At 45.5% G+C, this 22,733-nt stretch overlaps 1 protein-coding gene across 5 annotated transcripts in view; it reads left to right on the top strand.

The window, feature by feature from the left end:
• Window positions 1-18,405, top strand: part of LOC147014791 (ubiquitin carboxyl-terminal hydrolase 17-like protein 23) — a 33,857-nt gene extending 15,452 nt beyond the window's left edge. For 3 of the 5 annotated variants that reach the window (XM_085853073.1, XM_085853072.1, XM_085853074.1), the window contains 2 exons: window positions 5,174-5,257; window positions 16,888-18,405. In XM_085853073.1, the coding sequence (XP_085709199.1) occupies window positions 5,174-5,175 (2 nt within the window). In that variant the 3' untranslated portion in view covers window positions 5,176-5,257; window positions 16,888-18,405. Of the gene's footprint in view, window positions 1-5,173; window positions 5,258-12,878; window positions 14,784-16,887 lie in introns of those variants that run through there. The other 2 variants (XR_015050911.1, XR_015050910.1) reach the window with 2 other exon arrangements.
• Window positions 18,406-22,733: the final 4,328 nt, after the last annotated feature.

Genomic DNA, 22,733 nt, shown 5'->3' on the forward strand with positions numbered 1-22,733 from the left:
AAGTTTGTCACTGTCTCCAAATGTCCCAAAAATCAATTTCCCAACCTAAATCTGGCTACAATCCCTCTAACTAATCCATTCCACGGACTCCATGAGGACTTACCCCTGCCCCATGAAGTCGGTCTAGCTAAGCTAACCCTTCCCCCTAACTAGTTTTCATCCTGTGCCCAGGTAAGGGGGTCTTCCACCCCTTGCCCAGGAATCCTGTACACCCGAAAGTGAGGCTTGCTTTTTTTTTTTTTTCATGCGCAGCACCTGCGCGGCAACTCAGAGCTCGCGCACTTTGCACCTGCCCGTGACGTCATGCAGCTGCACGTGTTCCTCGTCCCTCCTTGGACGGGACCATCCGGCAGAGATACCCCTCCTGCCGGATTCCAACCCCACGTGCAGCCATGACGTCACCGTGCGCAAAAAAAAACACAAGCCCCACGTCTCGAGGGGTTCCCCACGCGAACACATGTGCTTTGCCCGTTGGAGCTCAACACACACGATCGCGTGGAGAACCCGTCCGGTCCAAATCCGTATCCTGCCTAAACTTTGTCCGTCCGCGGGATCGGCAAATCCACCGCGTGCGTTTCCGGACCGGGACTTCACTCTCGCAAGCGAGCACGTGGCGGTCTCGTGCGTTGCACAGCACGAACCGCGTGCTCACTGCTGGGTGAACCCGGCACGGTCCCCGAAACAACTACAGCCGCTACTCGGCTTTCTTTCCTCTGTCGCCTTCGTCGTCTCCATTCCACCCACGCACACCTGCGTGTTACGACGCACACAGTCCACACCATCACATTCACACCGGGAGACGCGGCTGCGTGCTCCCGCATGCCAACCGACATCTCCCTCACATACCGCTCTCTCACACACACGGTCTCCCTTGCACACAGCGACCTTGCACACGGCCGTTCACTCACGCGTGCCTCACTACTCACACAAACCATACTACTCACACACGCGGGGGAACTCACCCGCGGTGCCTCATCCACACACCGTGCCTCACCCACACACGCGGGGGCACTAACCCGCGGTGCCTCATTCACACTGGCCGTTTCATCCACACACGCGGGGGCACTAACCCGCGGTGCCTCATCCACACTCCGTGCCTCACTCACACACGCGGGGGCACTCACCCGCGGTACCTCACTCATACACACGGCGACACTCAAACACGCGGTCTCTTCCACACACGGTGCCTCACCCACACACGCGGGGGCACTAACCCGCGGTGCCTCACTCACACTCCGTGCCTCATCCACACACCGTGCCTCACTCACACACGCGAGGGCACTCACCCGCGGTGCCTCACTCACACTCCGTGCCTCATCCACACACGGCGTGCTGGGAAGCACGCACTCTGGCACCATCGCCACCACACCACTCACACACGGGGTCGCTTCCACACACGGGGACGCACTCACGCCTTGCACCACACACACAGGGACAACTACACTGGGGATTCGTGTCCCCACAAGGGTCTCCGGGGCCTCTATACCCCCCAAGCTCTCCGTGCACCCGTCCACAGCACTCGTCCCCTCAACCTCGCAAAGCACGACCGAACTCACCTGGTCGTGACTCGCCTCAAGGGGGCATACTCCCTCCCCTTGTTCCTGGAGGAGGCCATCCAGGTGCTCGCACTGGGTCTCTACCCAGTCCGCCAGCTCACCCCCATTATCCTCCACTACCTCTGTGTGTGTGTGTGCGTCACTTACCCCGTCTTCCTCGTGTAGTCTTTCCTCTATTTTTTCTATCTCCCGTGTCTCTGCCAACTCTTCACCCTTTACCTCCCTTGTCTCAACTATTATTTCCTTTGTCACGGCCTTCATGCCCGCCTGCAGGCATCGGCCCATGTTCTGCGTCTCACCCCGGAACTTTTTCATTTCTTCCTTCATGTTTGCTTCCATTCCGTTTATTTGCTTGTTCATTTCGTTTTTCATTTCATTTGTATTTGTATCCATCTTTTCGTTCATGCCTTTCATTTCGTTTGTATTTGTATCCATCTTTTCGTTCATGCCTTTCATTTCGTTTGTATTTGTATCCATCTTTTCGTTTATTTGTTGTGTATTCGCATCCATCGTCGTTTTCACTTCATTCATTTGCTTGTTCATTGCCGCCAGCATGGCGAATAGCTGGGCCATGTCGGGTGCGCTTGGGTGAGCCGATTCGGCAAGAATCGGGAGGTTTTGGTGGAGAGGGGGAGGGGAGGTGTCATACACTGCGGCCGCTGCCGCACCCATTTCAGGCTCTGGGTTCAGTTGGGCGAGTCCGTGTTCCTGCACAATCAACATTTCCTGCTCGGGGATTCCATCCTGGACCATGGATCATACACATTCTACATCCATTTCTAATACCCCCGGCTCCCGCTCGCCTTGAGACGCCATCTTGCTTCTCGTGAAGGGTTAATTTGCTCGCTCGTAATTTGGAGGGAATCGGGGGTCGCTTCTCTCACCCCTGGACCGATTCCCGTGAATTTCGCTGGAGACAGGAGAGCCTGTTGTCCCGCTCTCCAATACCAGTGCCGCGAGGAGGGTGATGGATTTGTATCCCACTTCTGACACCAGTGTTGCGGATTTCGCGCCCGCCGGCGTGCTGACGGCCACGTAACTCGAATCGCGGCACGTCGCCCACCGGACGGACAATCCAGTCGTGACCCTCTCGGACTAACGCCGGGAACCAGTCACGGGTGGACCTTTCGGTCTCACCGCGATCGAGCCAATCAGCCCCCGCGTGGGATAGGGTTGCTCGCCAAATTCGACCTACCTAAGTACCCACGCGGAGGGTAGACCGGGCGATCGCACCTTGCCGCAGGTCGACTTCGGACACGGGCCACTTAAGCGACCCGTTCCGTACTATCAGAATAACCGAGCGGTGTTATCGTCGACCTCGACGGTTCGATTAATTATCGGGCGTATTCAGCCCACTACCAACCCTTTACGTGAAGCAAGATGGGGATTCAATGGGAGAAATGACGAAGCGAAGCGGGAGAACAGTTCAATAATAAAGCACATTTATTCGCGGCACACGGGAAGCACACATATACAATTCCACCAAAAGCACACAAAAAAGACACAATGCAATTTACACAAAAAGCAAATATAAAAGCGAAGACAATGCAGAGCTAATACCGACTACCGAGCACACGGCAACACTTATACAATTCTACCTCACAGACGGCGCCGACAACACATACCCAAAACCAAGGAAAAGAATACCCCCAAGATTGAGGCGGGCCTGAGGCCGAGACCGGGTCGCGCCTACCCGTCTGGTGATGAGACGCGGAGCGGCGATGGCGCCCCAACCCCGCGGACCTCGCGGACAGTGTCTGGCAGGGGGTGGGAAAGGGGCCCCCTTGGTCGCACTATCTCAGCGCGGGGGGAAACAGGAGGGGGTTGCTGATGCTCGGGGTATAGAGGATCTTTATTATCCCTGGTGTGCGTCTCCACCTCGGCCAGGTCGCGCTGTCGGCCTCCCTCGGGTGCAGCTTCCTGCACGACGCGAGCACCCCCTCGTCTGGTGTCGCCGCCTTTCCACAGCTCCGTCCCCTCCGTTCCGCACACGACGAGCAGCTCCACCGCCCGCGAAGTCTTGACCCTCTGCTTCCGACTCTCCTACTCTCCGCCTCAGGACTCTCCGACTCTCCACTCTCCTACTCTCCGCCTCTGGACTCTCCGACCCTCTTCGTTGGACTCTCCCCTTCTCCACTCTCCTGACTGACGAACACGGTCCTTTTATCCCCCCGTAGCTTCGCCTTTGACCCCCTCCCTTTGACCTTTCACCTCGCTCCCCATTGGCCCGAGAAAAAGTGGGCGTGAAGGCTTTTTGATCCACAAATTTGCATATATCGATCGTCCTGGAGGCGGGGCCAAATCGCCCCTCGCTCACCGATTGGACGGCAAAAAGTGGGCGTGTGTCGTTTTTGATCCGTTTTTGAAGCACAAAATCCGTGATTTTGTACACGCTGTTCGGCGCGCGCCCTGCACGAGTCCAACACCGGTACCCACAGGCGGCGCAAGAACGGTGGCGATGCGACGGCTGCGAGGTGTGACGTGAAGGTCGTGGCGGTTGTGGTGAAGCGGCGTTGTGGTTGGTGGTTGATGTTGTGGTTGTGGTGGTAATCATGGCAGTTGGTCCAAAATAAAGATAGTAAAAGAAAAACGGCTATCCTGAAGAGTCGCAGCACGCATAAATGACATGTATTCCCACTAGACAACGGGTTTGGGCCTAACTACACATGTACTTGCCGAGATACCTCACCTAAGGGACCTGAATGGTGGTTTGCGAATTTGGTAACCACAACAATATATATATATATATATATATATATATATATATATATATATATATATATATATATATATATATATATATATATATACACATATTGTTACAGTCTATGATCTTTCTTTTCCTCTATCTTTTCACTTCTTCTTCTTCCCCCTCACTCCTCCCACCCCCCCCCCTCCGAGTTAGACCAAATGGTTCAGCCAATGGCAGGAATTTGGTGGGGCAGGGGGGGGGCAATTCCCCCTACTTTATTTGTTTTTCCACTTAAGACAGAAAAATATCCCGTATTTAAACGTGAGTAGCAAAGCGAAACGGAACCCAAATGAATGGATATCTTCTTCATCGCGGTATTTGCATGGATGTGATGTGATTGGCTGCATCGTTTCTCAACATGGAGTGATGTGATTGGCTGCGACCTTTCTCAACATGGAATGATGTGATTGGCTGCATCCTTTCTCAACATGGAGTGATGTGATTGGCTGCGACCTTTCTCAACATGGAGTGATGTGATTGGCTGCGATCTTTCTCAACATGGAGTGATGTGATTGGCTGCGACCTTTCTCAACATGGAGCGATGTGATTGGCTGCGACCTTTCTCAACATGGAGCGATGTGATTGGCTGCATCCTTTCTCAACATGGAGCGATGTGATTGGCTGCTTCCTTTTTCAAACCGGATTGACAGTTGGTCTATTAACGTACGTACAGTACGTGAGACGGAACTGAACGGCAAACACTCATATAAAACAAGCTATTCACGGCTCTCCAGGAATTTCTTCTGAAATAATTCCCGGTTTTTTATGCACAGTAAATGTTCCGTTTTTCAAGGTTACATTTTTATACAGAAAATACAGTGAATAAGTATAATCTAATTAGTAATTACCATTCGTTTTGGTACAGAGCTCGGCGGTTGGACCTGTCGTTTTGGATGCTGTGCGAGTTTTCTCCCAAAGCGTCGCCTGTCATTCTATTCATACACACCAGGTATTTGGAACAAGATCTGAGTAAATGTTTCTCAGCCATGAAAGTTTACTAAGTTTCGACAAAAAGAATTCTCATGGAAACGTTCAATCGATACTGCTGCCAACTGGACATATCTTACAACACAATGTCTCAACTTGGTCGGTCGACACACCTGAGACCTCGACACCTGATACCACGGTGTTCATATATATCCCAAGTATCAGAAAAAAGATGTTCCCAGAGAAATAACTCATTTGCACTATGCTTTATTAAGCTGTTTCCATGGCAACCAATCAAAAATAGACGAATCTCACAAAGATCGGCAAAATGTCAATATCTCCGTCAAATATAAACATAAAATCACAAAATTGCTGTCAAATTAAAGCTTATACATTTACATATTAAAATGTATTTTGTTTATGCTAATTAGCTCATTTGCATATGAATAAAATTTGACTTAAAGACAATAATTCCCACAAAAATGCAAGAATTTCCCTTTTCTTTCCTTGTAATTACCACACATATCAGTTTTTTGTCAAAAAAACATTACTTAAGTGTTGCCAGATACAAGCCAGGTTGGCAAAAAAAATATTAAAAGTTTTGAATTTTTTAAAAGTAGGCTAATTAGCATAAAATACAAAGCACAATGAATCGTTCGAAAATCATGCGAAATCAGATTAATCAATAGAATTAATTTCCTGGGCCTGATATAATACATAATTGCAACTTATGACGTCTGTTGGTGTTTAAGGGAAACATAACTATTTTCTGTTTGAGTAAAAGTAGTGGAAATAATTTTAAATGCATTGATATGCTAATTAGGGTTCACCATTATGGAAATTCTCATTTTCGTAAATATCTCAACTTCTGGTGCATGGAAATTTTAAACGAGGAATCTACACATATGTTTGGAGGGTCAAGGAATAGAGTGAACATATTTCCTTTGTTGTCAGAGATGTAGAATAATGTTTGGATAGCTTAATTACATGCAAAAATGGAAACAGCTCAATAAAACAGTGCAAATGAGTTATTTTTCTGGGAACATCTTTTTTCTGATACTTGGGATATATATGAACACTGTGGTATCAGTGAAAAATTGTTGTGGGGGGGGTGCAAGGTAGGTCCCACTGGCCCCCGGCCTAATAGAGAATGAGATAAGATGAATATCTTATATCTGTTGTAGATGAATATCTTATATCTGTTCCACTAACTACCAACTACCATTCAGGCACTCACAAATACATTTTTCCTTACAATTTTTTTTTCATGAAATATCTGGAGGCCCCCTGGTTGTGGAGGCCCCTGGGCAACTGCCCAGCTTGCCCATGCCTATATCCGGCCCTGACAATAACATGATAATATTGCTCTTAAAATATATAATCCCCCTCTGCAGTCAGCTAATGACAACCTCTCCACCAAGGTATGAAGACCTTGAGGATAAGCCAAATGTTTAAAGGAGGAAAAATCTAAACTGCCGATCTGGTGATGCATGTGCATGGGCAGCAGAGAGGAAGGACGTTTGTTCACTTAAACTTGGAATTAATAACAAAATAATTATTTGAACAATAATAAATGAGGAATATGGGATTTTTGGGGAACATGACCGAAGTTTTTTTTTTTCTTCTTCCAGGAGGACATGCTCTCTACAATTAATACTGACTGTACAAACAAATAGGTATTTAAACGTGAATCATAGAGATTGGGAATGGAAAATCATGAAAATTATATTCAAAACACAAGCTCACTGTGCAATGTCTGCCTGTCGATCGTCGTGTCCTCCATTTCATGCATTTTCATCCCTTTCCCGGACTGGCCCCCGGCCTAATAGAGAATGAGATAAGATGAATATCTTATATCTGTTATAAATGAATCTCTTTCCCGGACTGGCCCCCGGCCTGTCGATCGTCGTGTCCCTGTCGATCGTCGTGTCCTCCATTTCATGCATTTTCATCCCTTTCCCGGACCGGGAAGACATTTTGTATTTCCTAGGTTTTCCCCCATTTCCCCGTTGGTGTGGGGACCCTGTAATTCACGTTTTAACTTAAAGTATAACGATTTTATGAACCTCATCGAAAGAAAAGCTAAAATGGACATTAGGACGTTTTTTGTGAGGGTCACTGTTGAGCTGATGGTGGATGATTCACAACATACAGATGCCACACAACAAAGCCTATTTTTTTCTTTTGATTTTTGTTCCAAAACTGGCTATTTAAAAAATAATTTTCTCCAATTTTTTTTTTGTTCCAAAATTCACTTTAAAATTAATATTTTTCTCCTGTTGTCTTTTTGTTTGTTCCAAAACTCACTTTAAAATATTTTTCCCATTTTATTTTTTGTTCCAAAACAATTTAAAATCTATTTTTTTCATATGGAAAAAAAGGGAAATTTTATTTTTTGTATTTTTTTCCTTTTTTGATTTTTTTATTTTATTGTATTTTATTCTTTCCCCCTTTTTTGATGAGGGAACACATCAACAGACCCAAATGAAGCCCACAATGACGCATGCCTTGAGAAGGACACATGGACCAAACAAAAGTACCCGTGAAGGCACTCAACAAGACACGCAAATATATTGCATCAATTAATTGACAATTAAAAAAAAAACTTTTAACCAAAACGATTCTAGAACAGGTGTCCTCACTTTTCAAAGACAGCCTCTCGCAGAGTAGATTAACTGGCATCTGGACATGAAGGAACCCAGAATTTGAAGATTAAACCAGAATGGTGATTAGTGATTAAATGGACATAACACATTTTGGTGTGATGATACCTCGAGAGTTTCCGGTGTGCTATTGTACATAAGTGAGCCAGCCATTCCTATGGTCCATATTCACTTAGTTTCTTCATTTTATTCACCCTGGTGAGTGGTGAGCTGTACACTCAGACAGATGAGAAATAACATATTTCTTTTCTGATGGGTAAGAGCACCCCACAACAATGCAGAAACTGTCCATTTTTCTTTTCAACAAAAAGAACATTTGAGATGTGCCATCTGCATAAATCTATGAAGCTTAAGTTAGGTGATTCATCCAACATGGCAGCCACACAAAATTATGACGTCATGGGCATACACTCTAAACTTCAGTCCCATTATAGCACATTTCAAGAGAAGACATTATCGGAAGGATGTTTAATGACGTTAAAGAATTCGGATCATTTCGTAGAAATTGCAAAGCATCTTGGGAGTTGTTATGATCACTTTGTGAAGAAGTGATATTATTGTCTTCCAAATCTCACAATACGGAAATACCCAACTCTTACCACTCATAACGACATCCTTCTCAACTGTCTTTCACACCTAATAAGGCAGAAAAAGTTGTGTCCAGCTTCGGTTCTTCAATGGACCCATTCGACAATATTATCTATCATGCCTGTTTATACAGTACAGTATGTACCTATCATGCAATGTTTCACAATACGTGCACAGGACCAATGCAGCAGTTTATAGTCTGATCTGTTATCAAGGGGAGATTGAACCGAGATCGAAATGAGTGCTGCTGTTTATCTCCTTTATTGTGGAGTGAACATGGGATTAAAAGGTAAGCGATAATGCACATCTGAGGTTCACCAACTCAACACACAAAGACAAGGAAAAAACAATACGGCAAAACCTCACCCTCTGCTGTCATTGTGGTAAATTGCACTTGGCCAAAGCAATATATGTCCTTGCATTTCACCTTACCGACACACTTCCTCGTCTCGACCCTCTCCACATTCAAAACAATCTTGTCAATTTTTTTAAAACCCTTGGACACGAGGTTGATTCGAGTTCACACGACAGACAGACAGACAGACAGACAGACAGACAGACAGACAGACAGACAGAGAGACAGAGAGACAGAGAGACAGAGAGACAGAGAGACAGAGAGACAGAGAGACAGAGAGACAGAAAAGGAAAGATCGAGCTCAGATCACAATCGAGTCCAACGTAAAGTTCTATATTTTACATGAGAGCAATGGTATTCATTTTCACCAGTTAGTTTTAATTTAAAACCAATTATTTAACAAGGAGTATCTCGATGCCAGTATGAATTAAAAATAGGACCACGTACGGTATGGGTCCTGAAGCACACCTGGATCAGGACCTACAGTCAATTATATCATAAAATATCGAAATTTTACTGAGTGTCTGTCCCACCAAAGCAGCTTCGTGAGCAAGGGTTATACTGGTTGGTTTGCCATTGCCTTCCCAGCAGTAGTTCGGGCAGGAATTTGTCATTTTGCTACCATGCCGACAATAGCTCACCCACTTTTCGTGAAGGATATGGTGTGGATCTTTAACGTCCACCAACTAATGTCAGAAGACCAGGATGCCCAGTTTAACGTCCATCGGAGGGACGACACACATTGGTGATTCACCCAGTCTGTGAAACACCAGGATGACATTTTGTAGCTTGGTCGGGATTCAAACACAGGCTAAACATCTAAGAAGTGAGTTTGCGTACCTCGAGGTGATCCTGTCAGCTGAGGTTGTGTGAAATGTAAATAAAATCTACTGGTATCACTGTGTGGTGTAAAATAAAATCAGGCATACAATAATTACCTTTTAAGAGTGAAAAAATGAATTTTGGACCCAAAACCCCATGTCCAGCACTGAAATTTATGTTCAGTACATCTATCTATTTAAATAGATGTCCGTGTGTGTCAGTCAGTCACATAACTCCTCCATAACTCCAAAACCATAAACTTAGGAACCCCAAACTTTGCATGCATACAAAGGGAACTCCAAGGCAGTGCAATCATGAAAATTGGGTGTTTAGGTTAATTGAAACACCCCTTTTGAAGATGATTAACGGCCTTATTTAATTATGGTGCCTTCAGAAAGTATTCACACCCCTCGACTTTTGTCACATTTTGTTGTTCCATTTAAAATGGATTACTTATAAATTTTTGTCACAGATCTACACAAAATACTCCATAATGACAAAGTGAAAACATGTTTTTAGAATTTTTTACAAATCAATTAAAAATGAAAAGGTGAAATGTCTTGCATCAATAATTATTCAACCCCTTGCAATGACACTCCAAATTGAGCTGAGGTGCACTCAATTTCCTTTGATCATCCTTGAGATGTCTCTAAAACTTGATTGGAGTCCATCTGTGGCCAATTCAATTGATGGACATGATTTAGGAAGAAACACACCATTCTATATGAGGTCCCACGTTAACAGTGCATGTCAGAGCGGAAACTCTACCATGAAGTCCAAGGTACTGTCCGTAGAACTCCAAGATAGAATTGTGAGGAGGCATAGACCTGATGAATGGTATAAAACAGTTTCTGAAGTTTTGAAAGTTCCTAAGAGCACAGTGAACTCTATCATTGGGAAATGGAAAGAATATGGAACAACCCACACTCTTCCCAAAGCTGGCCATCTGACCAAACCGATCAATCAGGCAAGAAGGACCTTGGTCATGGAGGTGACCAAGAACCCAATGTCCACTCTGACAGAACAACAGAGTTCCTTGACTGAGATGGGAGAACCTGCCGGAAGGACAACAGTCTCTGCAGTACTTCACAAATATAGGCTTTATGGGAGTGTGGCCAGATGGAATCCACTCCTGAGAAAAAAGGCACAAAGCAGCATGCTTGGAGTTTGCATAAAGGCACGTGAAAGACTTGAACGCATGAGGCAAAAGATTGTGTGGTCTGATGAGACGAAAATTGAAATATTTGGCCTGAATGCAAAGCGCTATGTCTGGTGGAAACTGAGCACAGCTCATCACCCATCTAACACCATCCTTAACGTGAATCATGGTGGTGGCAGCATCATGCTATGTGGATGCTTTTTTCCAGCAGTTAGGGATGCTAACCCTAACTGGGAGACTTGCAATGGTAAAGGGAATAATCAATGGAGCCAAATACAGGCAAATCCTTGAGGAGAAGAGTGCGAAAGACCTCAGACTGTGGCGAAGATTTACATTCCAACAGGACAATGATCCCAAGCATACAGCCAAAGAAACACTGGAATGGCTTCTGAACAAGAATGTGAAAGTCCTTGAGTGGCCCAGCAAAAGCCCAGATTTGAATCCCACTGAAAATCTGTGGAAAGATTGCCGAAGATTGCTGTTCACCGACACTCCCCATCCAACGTGACAAAGCTTGAGCAAATCTGCAACGAAAAATGGGAGAAAATCCCCAAATCCAGATGTGCAAAGCTGATACAGACATCCCCGAGAAGACATGAAGCTGTAATCGCTGCCAAAAGCGCTTCTCCAAAGTATTGGCTCAGGGCGTTGAATACTTATTGATGTAAGACACTTTAGCTTTTCATTTTTTTTTGCAAAAGTTTCTAAAAATATGTTTTCAGTTTGTTATTACGGGATATTTTGTGATGATCTGTAACAAAAAAATGAGTTAATCCATTTTAAATGGAACACAACAAAATGTAACAAAAGTCGAGGGGTGTGAATACTTTCTGAAGGCACTGCATGCTTTATCAAGGCATCATTTGTGGTAAGCCCCTGGGTGAGCCTTCTGTCAGCTGACTGTGGTCTTAATTCACCATGTCGTTGGGCCTGCTCAACAATGCCTTCACTTGGAACAGGCTGCAATGGCTTCTTCATGACAAGGAGCTCAAAAAAAAATTCTTCACTTTCCTAACTCAAATCATCGAATGCCGCTTCTTCGTACACACGACTCACTGGACACATCACAATGCTTATAAACACTTGGAGATGCCAGTATTCATCGCTTTATTTCATTTCTGCAAATACGATAACCTCTATAATATGTCAACCTGAGGAAAATTTCAAAATTCAAACTTCTTTATTTTACTCAGCACTAGTTATGATGACGAAAAAAGTGCTCGTTTGTCCGAGCACGGGGTCCGCCTACGAGCCGTGCCGCGTCCGAGCGCGGTCCGCCTCAGGGCCGTGCCGCGTCCGCGCGCGGGGTCCGCCTACGGGCCGTGCTGCGTCCGAGCGCGGGGTCCGCCTCAGGGCCTTGCCGCGTCCGAGCGCGGGGTCCGCCTACGGGCCGTGCCGCATCCGAGCGCGGGGTCCGCCTATGGGCCGTGCCACGCCCGAGCACGGGGTCCGCCTCAGGGCCGTGCCACGTCCGAGCGTGGGGTCCGCCTCAGGGCCGTGCCGCGTCCGAGCGTGGGGTCTGCCTACGGGCCGTGCCGCGCCCGAGCGCGGGGTCCGCCTCAGGGCCGTGCCATGTCCGAGCGTGGCGTCCGCCTCAGGGCCGTTCCGCGTCCGAGCGCGGGGTCCACCTACGGGCCGTGCCGCGTCCGAGCGCGGGGTCTGCCTCAGGGCCGTGCCGCGTCCGAGCGCGGGGTCCGTCTCAGGGCCATGCCGCGTCCGAGCGCGGGGTCCGCCTACGGGCCGTGCCACGTCCGAGCACGGGGTCCGCCTACGGGCCGTGCTGCGTCTGAGCGTGGGGTCCGCCTCCCGGCCGTGCCGCGTCCGAGCGCGGGGTCCGCCTCAGGGCCGTGCCTCGTCCGAGTGCGGGGTCCGCCTCCGGGCAGTGCCGCGTCCGAGTGCGGGGTCCGCCTCCGTGCCGTGCCGCGTCCGAGCGCGGGGTCCGCCTCCGGGCCTTGCCGCGTCCGAGCGTGGGGTCCGCCTCAGGGCCGTGCCACACTACCCAGACTTGGCCACTACCCAGCCAGGAAATTGTGCAAGGACAATTGTGCAAGAAAGAAAATTTGGTGGGCAAGGCCCAAAATTGTAAGAGCACCAACACATTGGTGATGGAAATTTAGGTTTTGAGAACCCCGTCGTTTACCAAAGGCCTATTGGCAGGTTATAACGCCGGGGACAGTTTAAAAGTGCAATAACATTTGCGTAGTTCGGATTGATAAAGACCCCTTTGCACCATCCACTGTCGGGATGATCGCCGGCTGCTGGACTTGCCCTCCTGAAGGACTTGACAATAATACGTGTCTCGACATAAATCTATGATTGCATGTAGTTCTGCCCTTCCTTTCCGTCAAACCTTTGGGAGATTGGGTATGAATTTGGCAATGGGGATCGTGGAATATAGGAGACAAGACGTAACGACGAATTGTTAAAAGAGGGGGGCTCGGGTCCTGTACATGAGGAAAAAAGATGGATGGTTGTGGACGAGTCAGGCCAACCTCGAGCTCTCCCTCCCGGTACCACCGCCACTGCCCCAGGTATGTGCACACCAGACTGGCCGACCATGTTGGTCGGACCTGGTGTTTGGCATTACCTTGTTTACCTTTTTCTTTTCGTGCTGTTTGCTGTTTGCCTTGCTGTTTTTCTTTGTCTCGCCACTGCCCCAGGACCATCAAGGCTGTTCTGCATCAAGGCATCACTCACCTTGCTGGATCACTTGCTCTGCGTCCATTGCATCATTTACCTCACTTCACCATTTGCTCTGTGGCCTGTGTTCCACCCCCACCTGTTCTGTAGACTGCCACTCGCTGCAGCCTCACTTTATAGTGACATCGTTCTGACTTTATATGTGACATCGTTCCAATTATTATGGTGGTTTTGTTTGTTTTCTTTTGTTTGAACTGCATTTACTGCAGCAGCATGCTTCCACAATTATGGACTGCCCCTTTGTTGCAGCCTCATGCCAGCTTCATACCAGCCTCATACCAGCTTCATTCCAGCCACATACCAGCCACATACCAGTCTCATGCCACTTTGCTTCACTTCTTTTGCCACGAATTACCATGACCATGAACTGCACAAACGCAGCTCGGTGGAGGAAGTGGCTCGGTTCTTGTTGCTGCTTCCTTTGATAATTTTTTTGGTTTCGAAGGCCACATCGTTTATGGCCTGTATGCCGGTCACTGGCCTGCCGGTTTGTTTTATTAGGTGTACTGAAGAAGAGCATGAAGGTGACAAGAAGTCAACAGGTGTCCCCCCCCCCCTCCACAATTTTCCCTTTGAATTTGTGTCGGTCCTGGGTCAGAAATTGTATATAGTTCTATAGTTGATTAAAGCCCACCGGTTAAATGCTTCAGTTTAAAAAAATTCCAGCAATTTCGGTGTAGCATAAAGTTGTTCGTGTGAGTTAATTAGGTAGTTCCCAACGCATCAGGGAGGACATATCTAGTTTAAATTGTCGCACACGTTGAAGGGGAGAGTTAAAACGTACTAGGTAGGGGTTAACTTCACCTGCATGTCACACGGTGATGCTAACTTTTAATGGCAATGATGTAACTTTTAACCGATGTCTCCAGTTGTTGGATGACTCGGGACGAGTCCGGGATAGGGAAAAGGGTAGTGTTCCCGATTTCATAATCCATTCCGACGAATGCATACAAACATCTAGGTCCTCAGACAGTTAATTCCATAAATGCATGTCCAGGATAGATCTATCCCCATGTCTGGTGGGATTCTAAATGTGATGCGTTGAGAAGGGTAAAGAATAGATTCCCTCTCTCATGGAATGCTTCTTTTTCTCTTTTCGACAGACACATTCATGCACGTGAAATAGCCGTTAGCCCAACGGAAGCTCACCCACCTCTTTCACCGACGGTGACGCTCGCCTTTTTACATCGACGTTTAACACCACGTTCAGCAGCTCTATGGATGCAAACTGGTTCTTTTTCGTATTGGGCTGAACATTGAGGTGATAATTGTTGTTGACATTTTTTGAGTGCTTCACGTTTTCGCTCGGTAATTCCGGAAAATGGCTGCTTTCTGCCGTTCGTCCAGCACCACAGGCATGGTGTCGTGGGCCGGGAATGATCGAAGGATGGGCAGGTTGTCACGGACAACGATGTGCGAAAGGCCGGGGTGGATTTGGCTGGATTCTGCTGGAGGCTCCGCCCAGATGGGCCGCCTTCAAAAGAGGACGAGAGGTCTAGTTTTTATCCCCCGCCGCGTGGCGGAAGGGGGATATTGTTGTCACTCAGGGCGTCCGGCTGTCCGTCCGTCCGTCCGTCCGTCCGGGCATCAACATTTATAGCTGTGAGTGCGATAACTCATAAACTGTTTGCCATATCGATTTGAAATTTGGGTCACACATGAACCACCTGAAAAGGAAGAACCCTATTGATTTTGGGCGTGGCTGGATCCAAGATGGCCGACTGGGGCGGCCATCTTGAAAAAAATGTTTTTTCACCATATCGATTTGAAATTTGAGTCACACATGTACCACCTGAAAAGGAAGAACCCTATTGATTTTGGGCGTGGCCGGATCCAAGATGGCCGACTGGGGCGGCCATCTTGAAAAAAAATGTTTTTTCACCATATCGATTTGAAATTTGAGTCACACATGTACCACCTGAAAAGGAAGAACCCTATTGATTTTGGGCGTGGCCGGATCCAAGATGGCCGACTGGGGCGGCCATCTTGAAAAAAATTTTTTTGTAACAAATGGAAAACCGCTTATCTGATTTCAATTATTTTTGGTTCCTACGTTCCTCACCCCTGGGGAAATTTTTCGAGATGATGACCAAATGGTGTCTTGTTTCCAATTCACCTCCCTCATTATCTGGAATATGTATGACCTTTTTCATTCAATCGCGGGGGATTCCCCATCTCTGATGGTATATTTTTCAGTCAGTTGGCGACGGCTTTGAGAGTTTTGCGACAGTCAGTCTGTTGACGTGAGTCCGTTGGCGATAGCTGGTTGCGGTTCTGACAACTTTGAGAGTCAGTTGACGATGGCTTTCAGAGTTTTGCGACAGTCAGTTGGCGACGGCTTTGAGAGTTTTGCGTCAGCCAGTCAGACGGTTGCTTTGTAGATTTCCACTCAAACGGTTGCTTCGTCGATTTCCAGTCAGACGGTTGCTTGGTCGATTTCCAGTCAGAAGGTTGTTGAGCTGGCGACAGTTGGTGATGGCCTTGCAGCCTTCAGGTTTCTCACAGCGCCTCAGCTTCTCACAGCTCCTAACAGCTGTCCGTCGGTTGTGGCTCCTGACGGTGGGTGACGCTCGGACCGTTGATGCTGGTTCTGCTCGAGAACTGCTCTTGGCGAACCTGATTCTTGGGGGTGACGTCGATTGAGCCTGTTTGCGAGTGGTGATACCATCTCTGACTTATTTCCAGTTGTTACTGGAGTTCGTCAGGGGTGTGTACTGGCACCCACACTTTTCAGCGCTTGTATGGACTGGATTCTGGGGAGGATGTTGGAGAGATCAAACTGCAGTTCATCGTTTGGGAATGTCAAGATCTCTGACCTTGATTTCGCAGATGGTCTACTTCCATGTGTGACTTTATGGTGATTCTGAAGAAGAAGATTTCGACTTTTAATCACAAATTTCCTGACTTTATAATTTGGAAATCAAACGAAGACACATCATATCTATTTTTTAGGGTATCAAGGGAGAGATTAGTATCGAGCTGGTCTGAGCATTTGGGTTCCTCTTTAAGTTGGCTGGATTAACATCTTAGCTTCTTGAGTTCAAATCCCTTTTGTTCCATTGCAATAACACCAGGGGGGTTGATTCCACCCATCATCGGCCTTCTGAAGAAGGCAAAATGAGTTACAGCTTTCTGGTAACAAGGGCACTGCATCAGTGGTACAGCTGTACTTCCAGAAATGATGCAATCAGCAGCCACAGGCTACAGTTGAAACAACAACAATTCCTCTTTTATTCATGAAAATTACCAACACAAAATCAGTGCACACACATGTTAATTAAGTGTACAGTTTGGCAAAAACGGGTGACAAAGTTTAATGTTATAGTCCCAAACCCTGTTTTCCCCAATTCCCCTTAAATTTACAGATCACGGATTGTGGTTCATGGTGATTCTCAAGAACGTAACCCTTGTGAATGGCAAACTTCCTGTGCACGGAAAAAGGAGCAAAGGGAATTCTGATCGTTGCGGAGCGACCTGTGGTTTGGAAACTTTGGATTTTCCGGGTTTGTCTTCACCACTCGGCTTTACTCCATCCCACGTTTTCCCCATTGATGTTTTGCTCTCCGTTTCACACTGATATATTGTTGTTTTTGTGACATTCTCTCATTTATGATCGTCGAGTTGTTTGCCAGGTCACGATGGTTCAGAGTGTTTCCAATGCATTGGGACGATTGAGCTGAACTGACTTTATCTTCTGTTTTTGGAAAAAAAATTCTCAGCATTCATGAGGCAGAAACAATGGTGGTGGTAAAACGGACGTGAAAATGATGTCAAGTCTCTTACATCCGTTGTTTGATTATTTCATGTTGTTGTGAGAATTGTGAAAGTTGTGGACAAGAGAGAGTTTAATCTCGTGACCTGTCTCTCATTCTGATAGGCTGTAGGATATTTAACTCTTACTTGTCATAATTTAAACATTCTCAACAACCAGATTAATGTGTACAAGTTTGTATTCATTCAAACTGGAAACTCTCCAATGTTATTCAAGTCCAGGATTATCTCAACACTTTGATCTACGAATTTATCAGCTGATTAATTATTTATGATACTTTAACATCTCAATCAGGAAGAGCAATGACTTTTACAAATCCACTGCATTCTCTCCTTTGTCACCATGTTCAGAGCAAAGAATATGATCAGTGTGGAGCGTGGATCACATGAAGTGATGAACCTCACATCATTCCATCGGTCTTGGCTGTTGGAGATTTTGTATCATCTGGAGCCATGTGCACCTGGTCTTGTTGTGGTTGCCTTGTCGTTGCAGGCACTCACCTTGTTTGGTGTGCACATGAAGGCATGGAAGGTCAAGGCTGATCTACAACTGTACTTCTGTATCCGGACACAGATGAGATGATCAAGGAGGCCGTTGCCACCCTCCACCGGCCTTGTATCATATCGTATTGGGTTGACAGATCATGAGCAACACCACGCAATTATTCATCTCTTCTGATTTAACAATAAAAAGCTTTTAAATGTTTCTGTTATTTTTCATGATAAAGGCCAGGTGGACACCCCCCACCAAGATCATTTCTCATCATACTGGAGTTAGTAGTTTCTCATAAAACTACACCTGAACCTCTCTTCCTGTCTTTATGTTCTCAATTTTTTATTCTTTTCTCCTCTTTTTTATTTTTGCAAGGAAACTTCATACATCTATAATGGACACCGCTTTCTCTGGCTCTCCAGGATGATGATCTTTGGGAACCAGAGGTTGTTGACAAAACAGATCATGAAAACGCTTTTCTCTTTTTTTTTTTTTACAAAACATGATTAATTCCTTTAACCTGAGGATTACTTTTCATGTTTAAAAATATTTCACTCTTTCCGTTGGACTGTTTGTTACACTGACATTTTTGACAAATTTTCACAAAAATTAAGCAAAATGTAAAATACTTTATGAGATTTCCCAGTGTCATGTCATGCTTATACAATTGTGCTACCACAGGGATGCAAATCGGAAACTCATTTTTGAAGACGAATCGAGTGTACCCAGATCCTCCTTTTTCCCAATGCCACGTCGAGACGAACACTATCCGCTCCCTGGATTATCGTTGATTACCATGACGTGCAAGACTGTGACCTACAGGTGTTGATCAGCTGTCACTCAAAATCCACGCACGTTGGTGGGTCATGTGTAAACCCTTGAGATAGACTAACTCCACAAGTACTTTTTAACTTCAACAATCATGTATTTTAGGTATGAAAATGTTTATGGAATCCATGCTGCTAAAATGTTCTGTGATGGATTGTCGTTGTATATATTTTTTATTTACTGTATCCTTTAGTTTAGCACATCATTTAAAATGTAGATATTATGTATTTCTTTGTTTCTGCTTCTTTCAACCCAATCCTAACTCTTCATCTTTCTGTTTGCTTTTGGGATGTTGTTTTTTTCCCTTTTCTTCAAAAATGTCTTCAACCTCTTGCCACAATTCACCTGGATTTCTGTCAACTAAGTCCAGCTCTGCAAAACAGCTTTTAACCTTGATTACATATCATTTAGATGTATTTTCAAGGTCAAATCTGGTCGCAGTTTGTGATTTTCCTTTTTAACGTTTCTCAATTTGACTCTTAGTTTTGCCACAATGAGTTCATGATCTGTCCCACAGTCTGCACCTGGCAGAGTATTAGCAAATTGCACAGCACTTCTCCATCGTCTGTTGATTGGAATGTAGTCCATCTGATTTCTACGTTTCCCATCAGGTGAAGCCCATGTGTGCCGTCTATGCTTGGGTGGTTTGAGCCACGTCATTGCAATTGTGAGATCATTCTCCACAGAACTCCAGTGGTTTTGACACTCAGTTGACAAGACATGCAAGACGATATAACGGATTGCACAAGACTGTCCATCTGCAGCCACCAGTATAGATTGTGGAGGTGCTGTTTAATGCACACAATGCTCTGTAGGCCATGAGCCAGACCCGGTAATTTTTGGCCACCGGTACCCTCCGAGGGGAATAATGCTCATCATAATTTTTGGCAGGGTAAACATCTCTACAGTCTGAAACGATGTGATAGCATTGCATTGGTGGTAGCCTTTTGGGTGTTGCGAGCCGTTTAGTAACCCCATCCCAAAATAAACTTTTCTGATACCAGCGTAAGACAGAAGAAGACATTCTATTTAAAATGAATGGTTCTCTCTTATTATAGGCTATATCTTCTTGAAAATTGTTAGGCACGTAGCTCATGTTATTTGCCTGCAATTGTAAAAGGAAGTATTCACTTCCAAAATGTGTGTGCTTGTCAAATGGACTGAAATGCACTGATATGTGCAGACTGCCAGACTGTGAGAAACAGGCATCCATCTTTGAGTCAGATGATGGGGAAAGTTTAGATGAGGATATTGAAGAACTGGATAATGATTATGATTTTTAAGTTCATCTTGAACATTTTATATCACTTGCAATCGGTGCATATGATCAGAGATGTCTTAGAAACTATAAAGGACCCGTCTTTGGTTCATAAGACAATATGTTTATCAGCAACACATTGGGCCTAGGTAATGGTCTTGTTAGTGTGGAACACCACATTTGTGTTTCTATTGTGTAATTTTATGCCCTACAACAGAAGATTGTGTTTCATTTTCACCTTTGACTCATTCATCAGATTGCACATGTTTAACCATCTTGCTACTGTCTTATTGGTTTATATTGTGTAATACGGGTGTTTGATACCTTCATATGTGCATTGTTGAGTATTTAAATCCCTGAAATTCTGTATTTTTTGAGAAATTACAGGGAAAAAAACATGAATCTTGTTCATGAACATGCTATCATTTACCTTTGTTTGATTCTTGGAAAGTATCCTTCAATAACAACAGGGAAAATATCATGACATTGACCAAACTACATAAATCCATCCAAATTAGGTATTTTTTTTTAATTTGGGGGGTGGGGTAACATTGTCTGCTATACTGATCTTAAAAAAACAACACGAAAAAGAAATTTATATTTTTGGATTTCTTAAATTTGCTAAACACCCATGTAATTATATTGTTTCACAACTTTTATTTACTTTCCATAGTAAATGATAGACAAATACTTTTCTAGAGGCGGTATGATTTATCACATAGGAAATAGACACTGATATACAAGTGTCACCAATGACATACCTTTCCACCTAGGCATGTTTCGCACTTTTTGTTGAGAAGCAAATTATCCTAGCAAAAGGTAAGACAAATTTCAATGCTAATGTTTGACTGATAAAATAAATGTTGTTAAGTTGAAGTAGGATGTCTTACCTTGTACTGGCCATTTTGCACAAAAGCTTATTTAAGGGTTGGGATATAAACAGGGTGATAACACACAACCTGCTACCACCGATGCAATGCTATCACATATTTTCAAACTCTAGGGTTGTATTCCTTGCCAAAAATCACGATGAGAATTATCCCTCCCAGATGGTACCGACCAACCCTACTGGCTCATGGACTACTGGTGATTTTCATGCACCAGGTTGACAAATTTGTATACAAGGACAGCAGTTCAATCACGCCACTCCTGCGCATCACAAATGCATTGCCCATGCCCAGTTTATGACGGACAGAAAAGTACGAAGCAAGCTCAGGTGCAATGGCTTTCCTAGAGTTTTGCCAGCCTTGCTCGATCTGGCCACTCAGCAAATAACTCTGTAATGGAGAGAGCTATCAGGGCAAGTAAAATAGCAGCAATCCGTTCAAGTTCATCATCTGCCACATCACAATTGGTAGGCAGAGACATTCTGAATAGGCAGTCGGCAGTGTAGCTCTGTTTTCCAGGGCGATACATCACATTGTAAGAGAAGAAAAGCAGTTGAGTCGACCATTTGGTGATTCACATTCTGGCACGACTGATGCTTTTTGTTGTTAGCAGTGTTGTCAGTTGAAAAAGTGAAATGGCGTCCCAAGAGTTATGTCCTCCATTTTACCACAACCAGGAGAGAGACACAGGCGAGAGCTTCCTTCTCAACTATCGAGTGTTTCCTTTCGACAGGAGAGTATGAGACGCAAAAGCCACCGTGAGCTCAGTATTCTCAGGGTGCAGCTGAGTTAACACTCGCACTAGCCTGAAGTCAGGCACATCTGTCGAGACGAAGGTGGGCGATCTTCATGAATATATATATATATATATATATATATATATATATATATATATATATATATATATATATATATACATATATATATATATATATATATATATATATATATATATATATATATATATATATATATATATATATATATATAGAGAGATATATCGATATATTAATATAAATATATTGTTACGAATTTGGAATTCAATTGCACACAACATACAGGTTCCCTTAGTCAACTATGTCGATAAGTGCATGTTCCCTAGATAGCTCACCTTCCATTGTTTAAATGTTTTGAAATCGATTAGATGCGCTGCGGATCGATTTAATAGTTAGGGAGCGAACAATGGAGACGTCCCTCCCCCTCTTCTGTGAAGAGGACGAAGAACCCTGCCATCCTGTGACGTCACCAACTCCCTCCCACCCGTGGTTGAGCGTGGGTGGATCACGAGGGCATGAGTCACGCCAGGTGTGGGGGAGGTGGTGGGAAGGATAAAGGGGAGATCCTTTCTTTGTTCGTGTGGGAGTCCCGTGGAAGGGCTGAGTTCGTGGGCTGAGTTTGTGGGAGTCCCGTGGTAGGGCTGAGTTCGTGGGAGTCCCGTGGCAGAGTTCGTGAAAAAGTCCCGTTCTGAGTCCCGTGTGCAGAGTTCGCGTGCTGAGTCCCGTGGGAGGAGGAAGCTTTTTGTTTCGGAGAGAGCAGTCATTCAGCAGGCCATCGGGTCCTGCTTGACTTGCTTGGCTTGAGGCCTTCGGAAGCTTTTTGCTTCGGCTGGCTTAGTGAGCTTCAGCTGCTGCTTTGTTTTGGAAGGAATTGAGCCGGTTGTTCGGCTTGAGCTGCGAGTGGAGGCTTCTTCCTCTTCTTCCTCTTCTTCTTGGTTCGTGGAGCTTTTCGTTCTCCATTTTGTTTCCCGGCTTGGTGCGATGCATCGGCCTCTTCTTGGAGTTGGATCCTCGGGGAAGCGACGATCGACAGGAAGGATCGGCGCCTCGTCTCACCGGCACGTGTTGAGAAGCGCGGGAGGATTCGCGGGAGCTCGGGAAGGATCGTGGCGATTAGATCCAGCTTGCCCTCGCTGGAGCCCGGGTCCAGACAAGTTGAAGACCACACGAGGTGGAAAGGTTCGAGTCAAACTCTGAG

The sequence above is a fragment of the Eptatretus burgeri genome, chromosome 13 (assembly GCF_056783735.1).
Source record: "Eptatretus burgeri isolate ZD-2024b chromosome 13, Ebu_testis_v1, whole genome shotgun sequence".
In the NCBI taxonomy this organism is placed as follows: domain Eukaryota; kingdom Metazoa; phylum Chordata; class Myxini; order Myxiniformes; family Myxinidae; genus Eptatretus; species Eptatretus burgeri.